The 14,784-nt window shown below is 49.1% G+C and overlaps 1 protein-coding gene across 1 annotated transcript in view; it reads left to right on the top strand.

Annotated features, from left to right (window-relative positions):
- SLC7A5 (solute carrier family 7 member 5) overlaps window positions 1-2,507 on the top strand; it is a 37,661-nt gene extending 35,154 nt beyond the window's left edge. Inside the window, exons 9-10 of the mRNA XM_054389554.1 lie at window positions 186-363; window positions 2,452-2,507. Of these exons, the coding sequence (XP_054245529.1) occupies window positions 186-363; window positions 2,452-2,507 (234 nt within the window). The remainder of the gene's footprint in view (window positions 1-185; window positions 364-2,451) is intronic.
- Window positions 2,508-14,784: the final 12,277 nt, after the last annotated feature.

The following is a 14,784-nucleotide window of genomic DNA, read 5'->3' as shown; positions in this document are numbered from 1 at the left end:
TAGATGATCTCTACAGGTCCCTTCCAACCCCCCACCATGCTGGGACTCTGGAATTCTGTGAGCACTGTCCATGGTGAACATGGTCTCTTTCCCTCCTTGGGCTCTACAGCAAGATAAAGTTCACTGGGAACTGTTCCATGCTCTCCTGATACAACTTCTAACCTGTTGTTTACGACCTTGTGTAGGTGAACATCTGCCTGCCCATTTTCTTCATCCTGGCCTGCTTGTTTCTCATTGCTGTTTCCTTCTGGATGACACCGAAGGAATGCGCAATCGGCTTTGCAATCATCTTCAGCGGGATCCCAATTTACTTCTTCGGGGTCTGGTGGCAAAACAAGCCCAAGTGGGTCCTCCAAGGCATCTGTAAGTACTAGCAGTGAAGGGCAAGGGTGCAGGTTGGCTTTTGCTCCAAACAGAGCAGTGAGCATGCTGCAACTGGTAGCACTGGCTCTCTTTTGTGGGGGTTTCCAGTGTCTTGGCTCTGATCTGTTCTTCTATAATGGCAACAAGTTTTAACCTGGTGATGACCTGATCTACCAGGCACCCAAAACTCACCCTGACTTGCAATGATTGCAAAGCTTGGGTCTAACATCAGCAGCCCTTGCTTTTTAACCCTGCCAAACAGATTGTTGTTACACAGTGGAGCATAATTCTCTGAGCACATTGCTGCCTTTCTTTTGTAAAAGCACAGGGTCAAGCCTTCTGTCCCTGTCTGGTGGTGTAGGAAGGGAAAATAAGTAGCACCACAACAGTCTGAGCACAGTTGGCCTCAGGCTGGCTGCTGAAAATTTGTAATTAGTCCCAGTCCATCTCTCAGCCAGTGCTAACGTTCCTGATCCAGACAGAGCTCTCCTTGGCATCAAATCATGGCAGCAGAGCAGGGGGAAATCCCTGGGATGTTTTCTCTCAGGAGGTTTATTTTTAAGGTGCCTTTGTAGAAGGTTTTTCAGCAGCTGACACAGCACCACAGTGTGTTCGGAAGGGATGTTGAGGCTCTGCTTGACACATGGAACCTCTGTCTGGAACAACTGAATCCAGAAAGTCACTCCCTGTTGCCCCAAGTAACTGAACTCTACCATCTGCTTCCCAGGTCTCATACAGCAGGCTGACCTAGAAAAGCAGACAAGTAGAAATGCCCAGCCTTAGCTGGGTGCCTTTTATGAGGAAGAAAGAGGCTTTTAACAGTGCTCGGTACTTGTTATTCTTTTTTCTTCCCCCATGTCTCTCCTTCTCTCTTTCTCTCTCTCTTTCTCTCACTTTTTTATTCTGAGTATTAGGCTCAGTTCTTGGAAGAGCCATTTTTGCAGTGCTTGGGTGGCAAATTATTAATTGTTTTCCACCACCAAAGGCTTTTAAGGAGAAGATAGAAAATATTCTGGGAGCACAGGATGATAATCCTGCAGGTGCCCATTTAGAAACAGGGACATCAAACACTTCATCCATTGCAGATAATTTGATCACCTCCAACCAGTCTGAGTTTGTGTGGATTTGGAATTCCCGTTAGTTATACCTGGAAAGACTATCTGGTGATCTTCCAGACATGCAGTGAAGCAGCAGAAAGCACAAGTTTTCCAAATTGGAAGTAAAAGCATCAGCTCAGATTTTTTGTTTGTTTTTTTTTTATGCCCATTTCTGCTGTGATGCCTGACTCAGTGTTGGCTGCTTGCATTTCTGGCATCCTAACGTGGTTACCTTACCACCCTGCAATTAGCAACTGGTGTCTAGAAGTCCTGGAGCCTCTGTCAGGGCAGGATTTCTTCTGTGCTGCAGGAGCAAAGCTCTCAGTGGTACATGGTTTAGTGGGCATGGTGGATTGACAGTTGAGCTTGATGATTTTAGAGATCTTTTCCAATCTAATGATTCTGTGATTCTATGTTTAAGTTCTGGGTATGAGTAGACAGCAGCCAGTGGCCCACTGGCTTCAAGACTTTATTTGTGTTTGGACTAACGTTGCTGAGGAGCAGGGTGAGGAGGCAGATGGGTCAGTCTTTTTGAGGCAGAGTATCGTGAACCCAAGACCAAGATAGATAGGTAGAGGTTGTTTAGTCTGGAGAAGAGAAGGTTGAGGGAAGAGCTCATTGTTCTCTACAACTCCCTGAAAGGAAGTTGTAGCGAGGTGGGGGTCGATCTCTTCTCTCTAGTGTCTCTAGGACAAGAGGAAACAGCCTGAAACTGTGCCAGGGGAGGTCTAGGTTGGATTACAAAATATTTCTTTAATCAAAGAGTGGTCAGGCATTGGAACAGGCTGCCCAGGGAGGTGGTAGAGACATCATCCCTGGAGGTGTTGAAGAAACATGTGGACATGGCACTTTGGGATGTGGTTTAATGGCCATGGTGGTGCCCAGGTGCCCATGCTTGGGCTTGATGATCTTAGAGGTCTTTTCCAAACAAAACAATTCTACCGTTCTCTGTGTGCTCTCTCTGACCAGTGCTTTGCTTTCTTCCCCAAAGACTCTGCCACAGTCCTGTGCCAGAAACTGATGGAAGTGGTTCCACAGGAATCCTAAGCAGGAGAAGCAGAGACATGAGCTCGAGGAAACGCACAATCCTGTTCTGAGATGACACAAGGAGAAAACGCTTCTGACCCCTCGTAAATGAAACCTTAGGCACTGGAGCACCCCGGCGGAGCCACCTCCTGTCTGACACCCTGCCTCTGGCTCTGCCTTGTCTCCTCCAGCCCCTCCATCACCACCCTGTGACCTGGCACATGAGCACCCCTGCAGTGAGAAGTTCTTGGCACGAAGGTGGGCCAGGAGGAGGAATTCCTGCTGGCAGCTTCATAGGGGTCCTGCCTGTCCAGCAGCAGCAAGTCCCATCGGCATCTGTGTGTGTGTGTGGTACTGAGGGCTGTGCTCCAGTTCTATGTAGGCTGACCTGGTTTGGGTCAGGAATCCTCCAGATGACACTAAATGAGCCCAGTGTGAGTGTTGCCAGGTATACAAATGTGCCTGTGTCTGGAGCTGGGACTGTCACAGAGCTCTGCAGGGTGGTCCTGAGCCTGGCCCACCTGCCTTAGCTGGTCAGGGAGAGAGGGTTGGGAAGCAAAGGTTGGCTGATGTTGACTCACACACACACAAACTCATACCAAAATACATGCTGCTGGATGCTTTGGACTCTGTCCACTAGCAGTGACTTAGGTGAGACAAGGCAGAGCAGAATTAGTGTCAGAGAAATGATGTGGGGAGGCCTCATCTGACCTTCACTGCATTCCTGACTAGAGAGCACTTGGGGCCTCTGCCACTGCCTGGCTTGTAACTCTCAGGTCCAAGCCATTTCCCTGCTATTGAGCCAGTCCTCTGGAATGCTCTTCACCAGAATGCCCCTCCATGGCCCTGTGACTCAGGCCTGGGGCAGGTGCAAGCCTGGGGGTTGAATTTTCCTGAGAAACCCAGGAAATTGCAATAAGCAGAAGGCCAAGTCCTTCACTTGCTCATTCCATGTTTTTCTGTAGATCAGCTACTGACCAACATGGAATGAGCAATGTTACACTCTCCAGATGACCCTTTCATTGCCCACAGTATGGTTCATATTCTGCCCCCAAACAATTTGCAAAGAGAAAATGAGGGTGGTGGGATTCCTGTGGCTCCTTCCCTGGGGTCTCTCTGTGCACTGCCTGTCACTATGCTCTGCATTATGCCATGCAGTGGAGATGGGACCAGCTGGGTCTGGGGGTGTAGAAGGGGCAGATGTTTAATCTTGGTCTGCTGTAGATGGTCTGGTTTGCTTTAAGAAGCAGGGCCTGGTCCTTCTTAGTGCAAAACTGCAGCATCAAGTTTGGCTTGGTGAGATGCCCCACCAACATCCTCCCCTTCAGGGAGGGGTCTTGGAGCACAAACCACAGCCCACATGTGAAATCTTGGTCTGCTGTTGTGGGGTAGTCCCATCCCCTGGGCCCACACACAATTCCTCTACTTCCCAAGTAGTCAAAACTGTCCCCTTAGGAAAATGTTACTTTGTGTGGTCAAAAGTGTCACCTCTTCAGCAAAACTGCAGTTCTTGAACATTTTGCTCATTGTGCCTCTGCACTTCAGGTGATAGTTGGAAATCAAAAGCATCTTGTCCTCACAAATGAGCTTCAGTTTCTGCTGCAGATCTTCTTTGTGCTTGTGCTTCGTTCAAATGGGTTGTTGAGCTATTTTTTCTCCTCAGTATTTCTGTCAATTAAGCTGTTGGGAAGCCAGGATTCCCCAAGAGCTACAGCTTTCTGCTGGCTTCTCCTTGTAGCATAGGGTTATGCTGGATGACAAGGCATTAAGGACACCAATGGTACTAGCTGATGCTTTGTCCTTTGAAGAAGTTCTTTAACCACAAAAAGTGTGTTAGAGCAGGTGGCAACTTTTCTTCTAGTGTCTGTGACAATGATCGTGGCCATGTCTACGTGCAGCTCTTTGCCATTGCTTCACCAGCCATGTGTCTGCTTGGAGACAGTGCAGGAGGAGTAGGTGAGACAATCATCACACTGAAAACCTTTGCTGTCAGGTGGCTTATTCTATGGCAGCTTAGTGTAGAAATACCCAAACCAGCTCCTCAGGTGCTGCTTTACCTGTGTTTAGTGTTGAGCTTTCCTGGAGGTCAGTCATCCTGTGGAGAGCTGCAGCTGGTTTGGGTGTATCTACAGTGCAGAAGAACCCAAAGCTTATGGCCAGTGCCTGGCTCTTCAGGGACCTATGTGCAATGAATTGGAGCATCTCGGATCCAGTGCCTGCAGAGAGGTATTCACATAAATAAGGTTGTGACACATAAAACCTGAACTCAGTGTTTTGAATCCTTCTAGATGGAGGTTGAGAAGTTTAGGCAGAGTTGTCATGGGAAATCACTGCTTATGCTGGGCCTGTTTCATGGAGAGAGAACCTCTGTCATCTTCCACTTGATCAGCAGATTTTTGGCTCTTGGACGTTAGGATGAAGTTTTTTACTATGAAGGTAGTGGAACACAGGAACAGGTCACCCAGGGTGGTGGTGCAAGCCCCATCCGTAGAAGTATTCAGGGTCAGGCTTGATGGGGCTCTGAGCAACCTGCCCTAGTTAAAGATGTCCCAGCTTACTGCAGGGGGGTTGGACTAGACCACCTTTGAAGGTCTCTTCCAGCCCGATCTATTGAGTCTGTAACGATCTGTGAGCCAGTTCCTGTAGGATTCAGCACAGGGGCTCCCAGTGCTAACACACACCAGCAGAACTCCTTGGGATGCAGAGGAACAGGATTTTAACTCACAGCCACCTCAACCCAATGTCCAGTCCAGTCCTCAGAGCTCAGAAAAGGACCCAAATCTCCCAAAGCCCTGGGGGTTGCCTGGTTTGGGCACAACTGAATGAATCCTATCAGTGATGAAGACCATCACTACACAATACCCTCTTCGTGAACCTTCCACATTGGTTTTAAAGAGGAAATGTCACACTGAGAATTTTTTTTTAATTAACAGATCTTAATTAAATCCTTAACTGGCTTGCTTGCTTTTTATGGATTTCCATGGGTTTTCATTTGCTGCTCTCTGGTACTAACCTCCTGGCTCTGGTGTTGATGTCACATGTGTCATTGGTGATCTTGCCAGTGTCTCCCTGACAGCAGAAGTGTAGGAAGGAACTGAACCAGGTACCAGCACAGAATGACAGCAATGCTGAATTTGCTCAGCCACAGCTCACATCTCAACTTTTACCGTTCCAAAACCTGATTTCTTTTCTCCCTGATCATTGACCCTGATACTTCCCTCTACAACTCCCTGAAAGGAGGTTGTAGTGAGGTGGGAGTTGATCTCTTCTCCCTATAATCAAGTGATAGAACGAGAGGAAATGGCCTCAAGTTGCAGCAGGGGAGGTTAGGAACAATTTCTGTACTGAAAGAGTGGTCAGGCATTGGAACAGGCTGCCCAGGGAGGTGATGGAGTCACCATCCCTGGAGGGGTTCAGAAACATATAGACATGGTACTTCAGGACACAGTTTAATGGCAATGGTGGTGTCAGATCAACAGTTGGACCTGTTGATCTCAGAAGTCTTTTCCAACCAAAACAATTCTATGATTCCCTTCCACCAGTCTGGTGACATGGCTGTAAGAGGTTGGGTTAGGGAGATGAGGAGTAAAGGAGTAAAACTGACTTTTATAAAGCAAGCACAAAGTCATCTCTTCAGTGAGTGGAACTGCTGCTAACAGCATCTGCTGTCCAGCACCACAGCTTGGAGCTGAGATCAGCAGCCTACAGTGGTATTGCCCACAGGGGCTTGCCATGTTCAGCTGGGTTGTAGTGTGGTTAAAAAAGAGAATAGATCCCCAGGAACGACCTCCCTGCTGCCTGCTTTCCTCATATGTGGAGTGAGACATGTCCTGGAGGGCAAGGGGAGACCTCATAGAAAATTCCTTATAGTTGCCAGCCCTGGATGTGGGATTTTTCTGTTGTTTCTCTGTTTGCTCCTGCTCTTTGGAGCCCATGATCAGGTCATGCCTGTTGTGACCCACTGCAGGAGATAAACCCTTCCCACAAAGGACACTCACAAGTGCAGTGACCGTGAGTTTGCTTTCCTCAACAGCAGCTACAGTTAGCGAGGTACCACATGGATCTGCTTCATGTGACAGTGCTCCAAGTGCAACCAGAGGCCATGTCAATGGGATCAGAGGCATTTAGCTTGGAGAAGACCTTTAGGGTCATGGAGTATTTCTGCAAGCAGTGGCTGTGCTGCAGACGTCCCTTGGCCCTTGTACCAACCCACCTTTCAATTATCACTCTTCTCACCTCATTTTCAAGTGTTCAGGCTCCCAGGCAGTCTGTTGCTGGGGATGTTGATGGAACAGGATCCTGCAGGGATTGCTGAACCGTGGGGCACACAGAGCCAGGTGCTTCCTCACCCATTGGGTTCCTCTTTCTAAATGAGAACCTTCTTCCCAATTGAGAGGGGGACCAGCCCTGCAAAACACTCCCCACCAAAATCTTGGGGGGATTTAAGTCATCCTGGGTGAATTCTTTATTTTTTTGTCTTTATTCTTGTTAACTTTTTTCAGGATTTGCAGGGTTTCCCATCTCAGACCCCGTGTTAAACACACTTTTGTTTTCAGTGGCACCCTCTGTGAATACTGAGTTCAAAGGGACTCTGTCACTGTTGAACAAACTTTAAAGACCCTTCAACTGGATTAAAACTCACAAGGAGTAGCTTTGTTGTTCTCCAAGCCCCTCTCCCTGTGGGTGGCTCAGGCAGGGGAATAAATTAGGCCCCTGCATGAGCTCTTCTGCTGTGGGTCAGCCCAGGAGCAGAGCCCTTGAGAGGTAGGAGCGTTGCAGCCAAGCACTTCCCATGGCCACCACTTCCCAACCATGAAGAGATGTTTGCAGTGGCAGAGTCCTGGGCTGGCTGCAGGGAATGGCAGGGAAGGCTTCGTCTCAGCCTAGGAAGGAGCCTCTGGCTTCAGCCGAGGCTGCAGTGTTCTGGGGCTTTAATAAGAAATAAAAATAAAGAAAATAGAAGGAAACAGCCACATGTCATTACACAACGTTCTGGCTGTTTGGGGCTTCTCCTGTGGGGTGCCAGCTTTCCCATAACTGGCTGCACAGCTCCATTTCCAGTGACATCAAAGGGGAAAGATGACATTGGCCTTTGAGAAAGGGCTGGAACAAAGCTTCCTCTTGGAGCTTGGGAAAGGGCAACCCAGGGCCGAAACAGCTCCGGTTCCCCCTGGGGCTCAGATTGAGGTCTGCTGGCCGGCGCCATGACCTCAGCAGAGCTCCACGGACTGAAGCACAGCTTTGTGCCAGCCCTGGGACATCTCCATGAGCATCCCCAGAATGGCTGGAGCCGGCAGCACTTGGCTGCTAACCAGGGATTGCGGCAGCTGGCTCCTTGCATCCATGGGAATCTGCTCCCATGCTTCCACTGGGCTCCTGCCCCATGCCAGGGCATCAGCAAGACCTCTGCAGTGAGGGATGCTCAAGGGGCTTTCCAGTTCTGGTGGCAGTCCTAAGTTGCAGCCAGCCAGCCTTACGCTGGTTTTACCCATACCTGAGTAGTTTCTTACCAGTTTACGTGGTCCAAACTGGAACTAGCAGCTGGAGTGGGGTGGTGCTGTGTGTCAAAGCCAAGTGTGGTTCAGCTGCAGGTAGGAAACGTGGCTTGGATTAGGTCATCGCCAAGGAATCGATGTCCAGAAGATCCTTTCTTTGCTCTTAGCCCCTGTTCCTTGCATGAGAAGGGGTGTGGCTTCCTCCAGCTGTTGAAGTGTTAATGAGAAGAAAACAGAGTATTTTTTTAAATCTTTAATTCGTTTTTAAATGGCCTAAAAGAGACTTTATAGCTACGCCTAAATTGTCCCCTCTGGGTGACGTCCATCCCAGCACTGGGGCTCTGCGAGCACTCACGGGACATGGTGCTGCAGGGCCTGCCTGTGGCTCCTGTGCTGGGATGAACGCCCCTCTTTGGGGGGAAAAAAAGCCTTATTTGTTTAGAGGACAGGGTGAGGTCTGTGTCCCACCTAAACCCTTGCAAAGGGAGAATTTTAAGTGGTACCCAGACCTTGCACCACTGGCCTGTGAGACAAAAGGAGGGTGGAGTTCACTTCTGGTGAAGAATCTGACTTTCAGAGCCACCTTTCTTCTAAAGTTTGTTGGGTGGGCTTTAGTTTTGTTTTGGTGTTTGTTTTTTTTTTCTTAAACACCTGAAAAAAAATTCTTAACGGACCTGATTGACCATTTTGTTATGTTTGGTTGCTTTAAAACTATTTTACTAATTTAAATGTTGCTATAGATGACATTCTATTTATTTTAAGGGGTTAAATATCTTTTAGTCTTAATACTTCTACAGTCGGCGCTGTCTCTTTACAACGTTTGTGGTCCTGTCCACACAGCTACTCCCACTACTGACCAAGTGCTGGTCAGGCACTAGTAACTTAATCAAATTGCCTTGTAAGACAAGATGTCTCTTGCAAAGTCTGTTGGGTTTTTGTTCTAGTATTTCTTGATTCTTTTACGTCTGTGGTTAACAAATCTGTTACATGTTTGGGTTGTTCTATATTTTTGGGTTATTGTTTTGTTGTTTGTTTTTTTTTTTTTTAACAAAGAAAGCTGGATTACAACTCCTGTGTTGCTGTTTTTTGCCTCTCAAAACTTTTCATTCTCCAAAGGGTCGCCTGGTTTATCCCACAGCCAGCACCTCACCCCTGGGTTTCCAATCATTCCTCCCGCAGATGGCTCCATCACCACCATCCTCTTTCAAAGTCTAGTTACCATTTGTGGGTGTTAAAACTAAGGGAATGTCCCTCTGGGGAGAGGCTGCAAGAGTTGGGGCTGTTCAACCTGGAGAAAAGAAGGCTCCAGGGAGACCTTAGGGCAGCCTTCCACTACCTGAAAGGGCTTGTAGTGATAGGACAAGAGGGAATGGATTGAAGCTGGAGGAGGGGAGATTTAGACTGGATTTGGAAGAAATTCTTTACAGTGAGGGTGATGAGACACTGGAACAGGCTGCCCAGGGAGGTTGTGGATGCCCCATCCCTGGAGATGTTCAAGGCCTGGTTGGATGAGGCTTTGAGCAATCTGCTCTAGTGGCAGGTTCCCTGCCCATGGCAGAGGGTTTGGAACTAGATGATCTTTAAGTTCTCTTCCACCCTGAACCATTCTATGACTCTGTGAAAAGGGACAAGAGGTGGGAGCAGAAGATGGATGTCTTGGTTCCTACAGTGTATCAGCATGGTTACCACAGGATCATTTAACTTTAGATACAAAGTGCAGGAATGAGAGTGCAGTTAGAAGGATAAAGTGTGTGACGTGGCACACAGGAGCTCCACTACAGCGCTGGAGGGACTTCTGGAGATCATCTAGTCCAACCCCCCTGCTAAAGGAGGATCATCTAGGGCAGGCCACATAGGAACATGTCCAGGTGGAGTTTTGAAAGCCTCTCTGGACAGCCAGCTCTAGGGTTCCTGATGAGGTGGAACTTCTTGGGTTCCAGTTTGTGCCCTTTGCCCCTTGTCCTATCACAGGGCACCACTGAAAAGAGACTGGCCCTTTCTTCTTGCCCCTCTTTCGATACTGATTAGCATTGAGAAGATCCTCTCTCAGTCTTCTCCAGGCCATTCTTAGTGGAGGAATTAATCTAAGAAAAACCTCTAAAAGCCAGCAGGGCTGAAGAGCAGAGTGGCCTGTGCCATCAGCCATTTGAAAGAGCTTGTTCCACAAGTGACAGTTGTGGCCAAAGAAGGAGAAGTGAGGAGAGCAGAAACTCCAGCAGATCAAACATAAAACCTGAGTCAGATGAGTTGACAGAACAGTCACAAGCAGGATGCTGGCAGTGCAGGGAAGAGCGGGGCTGTGACCCAAGGAACTCTGCCAGAGGCAGGATAGTGGGCCCCATGCTGAGCTGTGAAGTGCTTGAGCCAACAGATAAGGCAGTAGCAGAGAAATGAAGTCAGGAATGAGTCACTTGCATCCATGTTTGCTACAGCCTTGCTTGGAAAAGTTCCCTCACTGGAGCCTTTCTTCAGAGGGAGTGAGCCCAGGGAACTGCTGCCAGATAAAGCTTTGTGCTGGAAAGCAGCACTGTGGAGATGGACCTAGCAGTGCTGGCAAGCAAGCTGACCCTGAGCCAGCAACGTGCCCTCATGGCCAAGAAGGCAAATGGTCTCCTGGGGTGCATTAGTAAGAGCGTGGCCAGCACGTAAAGCAGGTTCTGCTCCTTCTGTGCTCTACCCTACTGAGGCTACATCTGGAGTATTGTGTCCAATTCTGGGCTCCCCAGTTCAAGTGGGACAGGAACCACTGGGGAGAGTCCAATGGAGATTAGGAAGATACTGAGGGGCCTAGAGCTTCCCTGTGAGGAGGAGAGGCTGAGAGACCTGAGGCTTGTTAGACTACAGATGAGAAGACTTTGAGAGGGGGACTTATAAATGCATGTAAGTTTCTAAAGGGTGGAAGTCATGAAGATGGGGCTGGGCTCTTTGCAGTGGTGGCCAGTGATAGGACAAGGGGCAGTAGACACAAACTAGAACCTAGGAGGTTCCATATGGACAAGAGAAGAAACTTTGCTGTGAGGATGCTGGAGCCCTGGAGCAGGCTGCTCAAAGACGTTGTGGAGTCTTCTTCCTGGAGAGATTCTAAATCCACCTGGACATTGTGATCTTGGGCAACCTGCTCTGGGTAACCTGCTTTAACAAGGGGGTTGGACTAGATGATCCCAGAGGTCCCTTCCAACTCCCACCATGCTGGGATTCTGGGATTTTGTGTTAGAGAGCAAAGCTATGGGGCTCAGAGAACTTCAAGAGCTCCACAGCATCCCAGATCAGATTAAGTGCTACCAGCAAGTGTGTGCAAGCCACTGCACAACATGGCAGAGATGTTTGTGGTGTGGGAGTTGGCAACCAGGATGCTGGTGCAGGTAAAGGGTCCAGGAGTGTCACAGACTGGTTGGAAGAAGATGCTGTAGAGCCTACTGTGAGCAGAGAGATGGTGAAGAGCATCCTAGGGAGAAACATGAAGCTTTCACAGAGGGAGGTGAGTCCTCAAAGAGGACCAAGCTTGTAGTGCTTTTTGTCTTTTGAGTTTCAGCAGGCTCAGGTCTCTCCATGCTTCCCATAGGATATGAAGGAAGGCATTAATCTTGGTAATAATTGTTTGGGAGAGCAAAAACACTGGCAGAAGCAAATAGTGGAGGGAGCCTGTGTGTGGATCTTCTCTTAGTTCAAGCCAGTTCAGCACAAACCATCTGGAAAGGAGATGGACATGGGTGAAAAAATCTCTTCAGAACGAGTGCTTTTCAGGCTCATCAGAGACAAAGTTGGTTGCAGTGAGGGATCTGCTGGTAAGGCCATGAAACTGCAGGTGAGAAGAGTGTTAGGAAGTGAGAATGAAAAGGAAAACTTGCAGTGACACTGTCACACCATCCCGTGCACCTGTCCTGAGCCCTGAGCTGGTCCCACCACCCTGCCCAGGGCTGGGGACTGGGGGAAGAGGGAGCAGGAGAAGACTCCACGGGGTGAGGACTCAGGCAGGTGGCCAGAAACAAAGGCAGGAAGTGTCTTCTCCCATGACAGTACTAAATCATGTGTCCAGTGTCAGGGGATGTTGTTGAGACAACTTTTCTGTGTACACTGGAGTTCAAAAAGGGCTCAGACAAAAGTGTTTGTTATTATCTGCAGGAGCTCTGGTGCAGCCTCTGCCTGCAAGAGCCCTAGGCTGAGTCTGAGGCTGGGATCAGACCTCATGTTCCATGTGAGTTCACTCCCTGATGGCTGATGGGTGCTGGAGATGTGTTCTTTCGGCCATGTGTTGACTCTTGGCTTTCTCTCCATTGTCCTTTCTTTTGGTGTCACTGCACCAGCCATGTCTTTGTGGCTGGAGGATGAACACTGATTCATCAGCCCTGGCAGAAGAAGCCCCATGGTGGTAGAGGAAGCCTCCTGCTCGGCTTTGCCCATGAAGGACTCCCTGTGTGGGAGCCACATGTGGATCCAGCACGGTCTCAAGGCAGCACCAAGCTGTCTAGACACATCTCCCCAGCTTCAGTCTTGTGGCTGCTGGTCTTCTGTCCCAAGAGCTGGAGGTTGCAGTGGTGGTGGGAGGGGGCAAGCATGGGACTCAGCCCTTCTGGCACCAAGACTGACAGGTTTCCACCCTCAAACCCCAAACATGGCATTTTTTCCCCAAACCCAGGAGTGCCTGTGTGTTTGAACAGCACAGAGCAGGGGGAGGTCTGCCACCAAGGAAGGGTGAACCTTCAGCAGATTGAAAGGTCTCTGCAGAGCGGAGGCCAGCCCAGCACAAAGCAATAAACCCCTTGTTTATTGAAGATTGGTGTGAAAGACAAAAGGGTCTAAGTATGTTTGGGTTGGGAAGGAGCCACCGAGGGTGGGGAGTGACATGGGCTGGGAACTGCTTGAAGGGTGCAAACAAATGAAAGCAAGGTGGCTAGAATTGTGGCTGAAGAAGAGAAATGATTGCTCCAAAACCAAGAGACAGGGGTGGGGAAACGTAATCAGAGGAGAACTGATTGGAGTAGATAACCTTAAAGGGTCCCTTCCAACCCAAACCATTCTAGGATTCCACGATCCTACAATCACTTGTCCCTGTGTCCTTCAGGGCTGGACCTCATCACAGGCACACACAGAGGTTACAAAGCAGCTTCAGTGTGTAGGGATACACTTGTCCATGGCTGCCCTCAAGCAGCCCAGTAGAAAGAATTTGTATGTGCTCTGCAACCAACATACCAGTTGGACTCAATGATCTTAAAGTTCTTTTCCAACCCACATGAGTCTGTGATTCTCTGTACCTTCTGCCAGGCTCTTAGCACAACTCCAAGCAAGCTTTGAGCAGGGTCTCATCAAAGACCTCTACAGAGTTCTGGAAATGAGGTACTGTCTGTAACAGCATGAAGTTATGAATCTTGTAGCCTCCAGAGCTGTCAGCAGAATTATCACCAAAATGAGCAATGAAAAGAAGAGGCAGAGGGCTTTGTGCACACCACAGACCGTGAGCGATCACAGGGATGTGGCAAGAGGCCTGTTCAAACCCTGCAAGCACAACTACATGTGTTCTCCACTTTGGACCAGTTTTCTGGCTGGGCTGGTCAACACCTCCAGGAGCCTGGCTCTGGATTTCAGTGAGGTCATTTCTGCTCTAACTTGCCTGGGAAAAGCACAGGCTCCCCCCTCCCCGTGCAGCTCCTCGCCTTGCATAAGCACTATGTGCTGCAAGGGCAGGATAAATGGTCCTCAGCCCTTGGCTTTGCAGAGCTCCTAAGTCAAGTCCTGGCATCTCAGGTATTTGTGAGGTTTTGTGGTGTAACGAGCTGCATGGAGGTGCTGGTGCATGTTGTACCTGAGAGCAATGATGCTGCAAAGACAGCAGATCAGTTAAAAGAAAGAAGCCCCGGTGTCTGGAGGGGATGTGTTACCTCTGCCAGCAGCAGGGCGGGTGGTGAAGCTCCTGCTCGCTCAATAGGGACTAAAGCTCTGCAAAGTCTTTGTGTGATAAAGAATATGCAAAGCATATTTGGGCCTGCAAGGACTTGAAATGAGGTTGGTGCTGGCCCTGGCTTTCATTAACCAAAAGGCAGCAAAGCAATTGCACATGGATAATAAAACCAACAGCACACAAAATCTTTCTACATCGAGTCTTGACAAAATCAAGCTGAACATTTTGTATTGTGCCAACAGCAGCTGGCCATGGGGAGATCTGGCCAGCCAAAGAGTCCTAGAATGGTTTGGGTTAGAAGGGACCTTTCAAGGTCATCTAGTCCAACCCCCATGCAGTCAGCAGGGACATCTGCAACTAGAGCAGGTTCCGCAGAGCCCCAAACAACCTGACCTGGAATGGTTCCAGGGATGGGGCATCTACCACCTCTCTGGGCAACTCAGCATGAAAAATTCCTTTCTTCTATCCAGTCTAAATCTCCCTCTTTTAGTTTAAACCATCACCCCTTGTCCTGTCACAACAGGCCTTGCGAAAAAGTCTGTCCTCAGCTTTCTTGTCAGACCACAAGAAGGTCCTTCTGATTGCAAGGACCTCAGTTTGCAGCTGGACTGAAGGACTGAAGAGGGTGTCCAGACTTGGCAGTGCCCCCTGTCCTGCCCCTTTGCCAAGCACTGGCAGCCCTGAAAGCTGGGACATGGGCACTGCTGGGAGAGACCTGCCTGGATTAAAGAGCTACTGTGTGCCACAGAGATGGAAAGGCAACTCACTTTGGTGAGCACAAGCTGCTTGGAACACTGAGACCTGCAGCTGTTTAGTATGGAGAGGAGGAGGCTGAGAGGGAATCTTATCAACATCTATAAATACCTGAGGGGTGGGTATCAAGATGAAGGGGCCAGGGTTTTTTTTT

Source organism: Indicator indicator, chromosome 19 (genome assembly GCF_027791375.1).
Source record: "Indicator indicator isolate 239-I01 chromosome 19, UM_Iind_1.1, whole genome shotgun sequence".
In the NCBI taxonomy this organism is placed as follows: Eukaryota; Metazoa; Chordata; class Aves; order Piciformes; family Indicatoridae; genus Indicator; species Indicator indicator.
This window is presented reverse-complemented; position numbering and strand designations above follow the sequence as displayed.